At 43.6% G+C, this 8,207-nt stretch overlaps 1 protein-coding gene across 2 annotated transcripts in view; it reads left to right on the top strand.

Moving 5' to 3' along the window:
• The window catches only part of LOC141085984 (pancreatic alpha-amylase-like), a 138,947-nt gene that overhangs the window by 20,694 nt on the left and 110,046 nt on the right, over window positions 1-8,207 (top strand). For both annotated transcript variants that reach the window (XM_073571701.1, XM_073571702.1), the window contains exon 2: window positions 3,832-3,978. In XM_073571701.1, the coding sequence (XP_073427802.1) occupies window positions 3,832-3,978 (147 nt within the window). The remainder of the gene's footprint in view (window positions 1-3,831; window positions 3,979-8,207) is intronic.

Here is an 8,207-nt window from a genome sequence, read left to right as displayed (position 1 = left end):
AAACATAAAGCGGCACTAAAATCCTTGATATCTTGACAAATAAAATTGATTGTGGTTCCTTTTATAGTATACATGCTGGCATGGTGCTGGAGCCTTTGATAGTAGACATACTGACCTGTTGCTGGTGCCTTTGATAGCATACATACTAGCCTGGTATTTATGCCTTTTATAGTTTACATGCGGGTGGTGCTGGTGCCTTTTATAGTATACATGCTGGCCTGTTGTTGGTGCCATTTATAGCATACATGCTGGTGTTGCTGATGCATTTGAAAGTATAAATGCTGACTTGGTGCCTGTTGCTTTTATAGTATACTAGCTGAAGAGCCTGGCGTTGCCCGGGCATGGTACCTAACTGTGGGTCCCGCTGTCTTCCTTACTATCCCCGATCTCCACCCGCCGTCCTGTTCTGTCCCTCCGCAGCCGCGCTCTACATCCATGTCCCGGTGTCCCTCCACAGCCCCGCTCTCTTCTTCCACAGCCCCGGTCTCTTTGTCCACAGCCCTGCTCTCCCGCTCTCTCCGTCCACAGCCCCGTTCTCTTCCTTCACAGCCCTGCTCTCCCACTCTCTCCCTCTACAGCCCCGCTCTCCATGCACCACATGCGGTGACGCCGAGACCAGGAGAGAGAGGTGCGCAGATTGTTCGCTCGGACGTAGTGGGTGGAGTGGGCTGAGCTATAGCAGAGCTGCAGTGCATGTGATTGGGTGGCCTGCGGGGGCGTGGCCTAGCGTGGGCAGCTGGAGTGGGCGGAGCTAGAGTGAATCTGCAGCGCGTGTGATTGGGCGGCATGCGAGGGCGTGGCCTAGCGTTGTAGTAGGCCGCAGTAGAAGTCAGGGACTAAATTTAGGCCGGGAAGCTGCAGGGAGGGGGGATAGCGCAGTTGGCGACGGGGAGCGTCGACTGAGCCGGGACAGGGCTGGGAGGGTGCTGGCACTATTCGGCCCCTGTCCTGAAGACTGTCTTCCTCACAGCCCCGCTCTCTATGCACTGTTCTGTTGTATCCGTCCTCAGCCCTGCTCTTCAACCGCATCCCACTCTGCTGCTTCGTGATTGGTTGGTTTCCCACTCTGCTGCTTCGTGATTGGTTGGTGATACACACACATTCAGATTTATATATAGAGATATTCTGGCCTGGTGTTGGTGCCTTTGATAGTATACATGCTGGCCTGATGCTGGTGCATTTTAAAGCATACATGGTGGCCTGGTGCCTTTTATATTATACATGCTAGTGATGCTGGTGCCTTTCATATTATACATGCGGGTGCTGCTGGTGCCTTTTATATTACACATGCTGGTCTGGTGCCGGTTCATTTCATAGCATACATGCTGGTGGTGCTGGTGCCTTTTATAGTATATGTGGTGCCCCCAGGAGTATGGCCGCCACAGTGGCTTTGCCTTCCTCCAGGGAGGGTAATGCCAGGCTTGGAGGCAATGAAGGGTCTCTCTCGCAGTTAACCTATACATGCAACACAGTTCCACTCCAGGCCAGCAGGGGGGACTCTGATCAGGAATTAAGGGGAGGAGTGCTCTCTGAGGGCTAAGAGGAAGGAGTGGTTAGTTAGAGTGAGGAGGGTGAAGTGTGCAGACGTGTGGGAGAAGCGTGGAGATTGAGCAGAGAGGAAAAGGCTCATCTCCAGTGAGAGCGCATGAACTGGAGCCTGGTCTCCACGGTTGTATGGATACTAATGATCCTGCAACAGACACCAGAGGAGTAGGAGGCTGTAAATGCCCTACCCCCATCTAAGACTCGGAGGCACAACAGCACGGAGTGAGCCAAGAGAGGAATAGCGGCTACAGCTTTCTGCCATACGAGGAGTGAGAATAGAAGAGAATTGAGAAGAACTTCAGTGTAACTCAGTACTAGGAGTACTTCACTCAAATAAGCGCTAGGAAGGAGACTGCACAGCCAATCTTCTGAGAGAGAATCCCTGAGTTGCTTCCAGGCTAGCCTGCTCCGGTACCATCTGTAATCAGGACCCTGGACTGCATTTATCAAGTAAAAGCTAATCCCCAGACTCCCGCCCTGACAAGGGCAGTCCACAGCTAACCCTAAATTGCACATGCCCTGCACTTTCCCTAAGGGATGTGACAGGGTATTGTCTTCTCCTACTTCATCCTCCAGTCGGACTGAACAGAGGTTCTTTCGACTCCCGACCCATCTTATCTGGTGAGATTGTTCCTTTACATATTATCATCTCACCTGATTGTCTATTTATGTGGTCCTGAGAGACCCTTTTGGCAACTTTTTATGAAGTGTATATACATGTGCAACTAGGTTATGGCATTCATGAGTGGAATATGTCTCTATTGCTGTACCTTCTAGATTTTTTGTCTACCTATTGAACAGATTATTAGGTGACTATCTATATCCTTAATGTATCTAGGTGGGATTTTTTTCTCCCTTCTTTTAGGGCCTACCCATTAGATTGGCATTTTGCATGCGTTCTTTTATTTTCACATTGGGTGACACATGTTAGTAGTCTTTTAATTAACGGATTAAAAGTTATGTCTTATTTTCCACCTATTGCTTTATTTTATATCTAATTATTTTGGGTGAGAGTTTATTCATGTCAATTCTCAACAGAAATTGTCTCATGCTTTATTGAGTCATGGGAAACAGCAGCAGCGGGTTTTTGCTGGGGCTCCCTCCTGCTCCCCAAATTCCTGCATTGCAGCTCCTAGACTTGATAAGTGTCACTGTAGCCTGCAGAGACACTGCTGGCCCGGTGCCACGGGCACATACTATACACAGCACTGTACTGTACACACAGATCCAATATACATACTGTATATACAGACGTACTATGTACAAGTCAGATATAGTATGGACCAGTATATACAGTATGGTGCTGTGTATGAGAATTTGAAGACAGACACACACAGAATTGTACTCATCACCAGCCGAGCCACTGCCGGCGCTGTGTTTTCTTCCCTTGGAGGCTGGATACAAATCGTAGCAGCACTCTCGGCGCGGATTGGATGCTTTCCCACGCGACTCTTCTTCCGGGACAGGCCCTGTTTGTACTGCGCATGGCAGCCTTTTTAGCACATGCACAGTATAAACTACTGTGGTAGGGGGAAAAATTCACAAATGGCAGAAAAAGTACAGGGTTTTTACAGACTGTCCGCAAATTTACGGTTGAGCAAAAATACAAGCGTCAAGATGTGGAAAATTCATAGAGACTTATCCAAAGCAACTTGCAGCTGTACTTGCCACAAACAGAAGCTCTACAAAGTCCTAATTTAAGGGGGTTGAATAGTTATGCACACCAAAGTTTCCAAATATTTAGTCCTATTTGTTGGCTTCACAATAAAACGAATACCAAATGTTCACAGTTGTAAGCATGTTCTTTACATGGACTAATGCAAACCCTGAAGAAAAACAGTGAAATTCTAGGTTATGAGGCAGCAAAACACGGAAAAAAGGCCAAGGGGGTGAATACTTTAGCAAGCCACTCTACTTACTTTGAATATTTATCCCAGAATGACTAAAATTCTTATTCCTTTTTTGTCCTGCCTGGTATTAAAGTGAACATTTTATTAGTTCAGCTTCATCAAGTATGACTGATCTATCTACCGGTATTAATTTATGCAATTTTGAATGTGACATTAGGTTAAAATGATTCTTTTAAATATAGTGTATTTCTACTTTATCTTTTAGTGACTCCTGAATCGACAATTACTGAAGATTCGACTTGTATTAGAAATTTCTTAACATTCCTGTTTAGGCAGTTTTCTTTGATTTGCGATTATTGTAGACTCTGTACATGGAGCACTGGTGAATTGAAATATATGTCATAAAATTACTCATCTGTGCCTCTTTCTTCTGCAGATTTCACCTCCTAATGAGAATTTGATCGTCACAAATCCCAACAGACCATGGTGGGAGCGGTACCAGCCAATCAGCTATAGGATCTGCACCCGATCTGGTGATGAAGAACAATTTAGGGACATGGTGACCAGATGTAACAATGTTGGGGTATATAACCTTCTCATTTCCAGTGTATAATTGTTAAAGGGCATCTGACAGCAGGATTTCACGCCCCATGTTATTTTTATGTGCACGTGGATATTTCACTGACTAGTTTAACAATACCTTTACATGAACAGTCCATTCCTTTGTTACTGAGAAATCATTGTTTAAATTGATATGCAAAGGGATATAATACATCTGAATCCTCTGTCACTCCAGCTCTATCCCTCCCCCAGCTCCGCACACCTCCTACTTGACTGACACAGCCTCTTTGCTTTGTGATTTCAGGCAAGGAAGCCGTCAGTCAAGCTAGATGGCCATGTATAATAATTGAAAAGTTTCCAAATTTCTTACAATGTTTTGTAGAGATTAACTAAAATATTGGCAGAGGGACTCTAGATTGAGCAAAAGTATCTCTTGCTGTCACGATTCCTCTGCTCAGAGTGTCTGTGACTCAGTGATGTGAAAAATAAAATGAAAAGAGAGGCGCAATGAGTGTACCTGTGTTTAAATTAATTCCCTAACTGAATCAACAGGGTGCTCACCTTACAGGGTTGTGCCACCCTTGCACAACCACGGTGTGAACGTGAATGGTAGTTGGGCAGCGAGTCCTCGCAGCCCAGAAGGGCACTGCACGTGGCTGTCAGCAACCTCCGCTCTCCCGGTCAGTCCATCTCTCACAGGCTCCCGGATGTGAAGTTGAGACCGATCCCAGCCGTAAGTGAACACCAAGGATACCGGAGCTTCCCAGCACCACCCAGCAATTTCAGGTTCTCCCACAAGCAACTGCCTTCCAAGCTGCTCCTGCCGCTGATCCTCAGAGAGGAAAATTCAATGTGAAGCAACAAAAAAAGCGGTCTCTAGGAGCGCTAAAGGAGAGGCAGAAACCAGAAAATGGGTAAAAAACTCAGCTTTTATTCCTCCTCCAATACCCACAACGCGTTTCTACGGTCACAGCCGTCTTCCTAAGGTGGAATGAAGGAAGCATCAATTATTACAGCCTTCATAGGTAGCCCTAGTTAGAACAACCCACAATCCTATGTGACCTCCCTTTGATGTTGCGCGTTAACCCTTACATCCCCAATAAAAACAATGTGAAAAAACATTTGTTAAACAATCATTATACATTTTGCATGTTACGACATTCAGCCTCATCAATATTCCATAAAAAACTGATAATAAACCCTGTCCAAGTAATAAAAACCCCCCAACAAAAGGAAAAAACTTTTCCAAAAAAATTAAAAAAAAATTTTTTACAAATTTTTTCAAAAAAAAAATAATTTTTTTTAAAAAAGCTACATGATGCACATAAAAAGAGAAATCAATCATAATCACTTAAACTATTAACCCTACCTGGAAACTTTCTCTATAGTGAGATTCAGTCCCTCTGGATATAATGTACCCAACTTGAGTTCTTGGACAGAGCAGAATTATCTCTTCATGTTACAGAAAGAGAAGAAATTCGAAGTGCACCTGAAGAAACAGAGGAATGGAGACATGTGACCCAGAGAAGCAGGAGGATCAGGAGGCAGTCAGCACCCATACTTCTCAGGAACCAGTACCAGGCTCTTACGCAGGAGAACGATGAAGAAATACATCAGGATAAGACTTTGCCAGCAAACAGCAACCTTGTACGCCTTCAGAGTCCTCCTGGATGGAGAAAGAAAAATGTTGTGAAGAAGAAACGGAGAGTGGTGGTCATGGGGGATTCCCTGTTGAGAGGAACAGAGGCCGCTATCTGCAGACTGGATACAACTTCAAGAGAAATGTGCTATCTTCCAGGTGCAAGAATTAAAGATGTGTCTGACAGGATATCAAGACTCTTCAGACCTACAGATGACTACCCATTCCTGCTACTACATGTGGGGACAAATGACACCGCAAGAAATGACCTGGAAACCATCTGCAGAGACTTTGAAGACTTAGGCAAGAAAGTGAAAGAACTGGGAGCGCAGGTGGTCTTCTCTTCCATCCTCCCAGTGGATGGCCATGGAACAAGGAGGTGGAATAAGATTCTGCAGGTGAACAACTGGCTATGTTGATGGTGCCGTCAGCAAAGATTTGTATTTCTGGATCACGGAGTGAATTACTTATACGATGGACTACTTGCTAGAGATGGGGTGCACCTTACGAAGACTGGAAAGCATGTATTTGGAAGTCGCCTTGCTACATTTGTAAGGAGAGCTTTAAAGTAGAACAACATGGGAAGGGAAGCAAAAGACCAGAAAAAGCCATACACCTGACAAATGCTATTGAGAACTCTGCTATTAGAAGTGGAAAGGAAGAACAAAGACAAAAGAATCTAATTAATAAAAATATTGGAGAAAGAGAAACCTATCACAAACTAAAATGTTTCTATACTAATGCACAAAGCATGGGCAACAAACAAGGAGAATTGGAACTACTAACATAGGAAAAGAAATATGATGTCATTGGAATCACTGAAACTTGGTGGGACGCTACACATGATTGGAATACAAGACCAGAAGGATACAACTTGTTTGCAAGAAACAGACTTGATAAACAAGGAGGAGGTGTCGCATTGTATGTTAGAAACGCGTATATCTGCACAGAGATTGAAGCTTCAGAGACTGGGAGTTCTGTGGAAACTGTTTGGGTAAGAATACAAGGACAGATCAACGGAAAGGACATCATTGTAGGCATTTACTACAGGCCACCTGTGCAAGCTGAAGATATGGATGAACTCTTTATGCATCAAATGGCCAAGTTCTCCAAAAAATATGACATAGTTGTCATGGGAGATTTCAACTATCCAGACATTTGTTGGGAATCTCTCTCAGGCAAAACTAACAGGTCAAGGAAATTCTTATCCTCTCTTGCTGACAACTTTATCTTCCAAAAGGTAGGGGAGAAAACAAGGGGAACTGCTACCTTGGATCTAATCCTTATAAACAGGGAGGAAATGGTTAAGGAGGTAAAAGTGGCTGGGACCCTAGGAGGTAGCGACCATGCTATTTTAGAATTTTGGATAACTAGAGGCGGAAGACCTGTGAAGACTCAGACATCAAGGTTAGACTTCAGAAAGGCAGATTCTAAGGGATTCAGAAAGAGAATTGGAGGGATCCAATGGCTGGATATCCTTAAAGACAAAAATGTCCAGGAAGGATGGGAAATCTTGAAAAATGAAATTCTCAAAGCACAGTTGTTAACAATTCCGAAAAGAGGGAAGAATACGAAGCATTTAAGGAAACCAGGATGGATGAACACAGAACTTAAGCACATGCTAAAAAGGAAGAAAAAAATGTTTATAAAATGGAAAGAGGGAGGCATATCTAAAGAAGAATATAATGCTGTCTGCAGAACCTGCAGGGCACAAATCAGATTACTAAAGCTGAAAATGAATTGAAGCTTGCAAGAGATGTCAAAAGCAATAATAAAGGATTTTGGGGATATGTCAAAAGTAAAAGAAAAGTCAAAGATGCTATAGGATTTTTACAGGATGAAAATGATGAAATGGTAAGACAGGATGCTGAGAAGGCTGAACTTTTAAATTCCTATTTTGCATCTGTTTTCTCTCAGAAAGGAAATGTAACATCAACTGTTTTTCACTGTCGTATTAAGGGAATAGAAGAATCCAGGATATCTATAAACAGAAAGATAGTGAGGAAACACTTAGCTAACCTAAATGAATTCAAGTCTCCAGGTCCAGATGAATTACACCCCAGAGTACTGAAGGAAAATTCTTGGAGAACAGGAGAATTCCCAGAAGACTGGAGAAGAGCAAATGTTGTTCCTATCTTCAAAAAGGGGAAGAAGGTGGACCCAGGCAACTATAGGCTGGTGAGTCTTACTTCTATACCAGGAAAGATCTTTGAACAAATTATTAAACAACATGTATGTCAGTACCTGGATAAGAATGAAGTGATTAAACAGAGTCAGCATGGGTTTGTAACTAATAAGTCATGTCAGACTAACTTAATTTCCTTCTATGGCGGAATCACTGATTGGGTGGATCAAGGAAATGCTGTAGATATAGTATGTCTTGATTTCAGCAAAGCATTTGACAAAGTCTCTCATACAATCCTTATTGAAAAAATGACTAAGAATGGAATGGACAAGGCAACTGTTAGGTGGATTCATAACTGGCTTAGTGATCGGACCCAAAGAGTGGTCGTAAATGGCTGCACATCCAGTTGGAAGAATGTCTCAAGTGGGGTACCACAGGGCTCTGTCCTGGGCCCTGTATTGTTTAACATCTTTATCAATGATTTAGA

This window comes from Dendrobates tinctorius, unplaced genomic scaffold (assembly GCF_039654945.1).
Source record: "Dendrobates tinctorius isolate UK_male_01 unplaced genomic scaffold, ASM3965494v1 ptg000029l, whole genome shotgun sequence".
In the NCBI taxonomy this organism is placed as follows: Eukaryota; Metazoa; Chordata; class Amphibia; order Anura; family Dendrobatidae; genus Dendrobates; species Dendrobates tinctorius.
The sequence above is the reverse complement of the archived record's forward strand: the minus strand, read 5'-3'. Positions and strand labels throughout refer to the sequence as shown.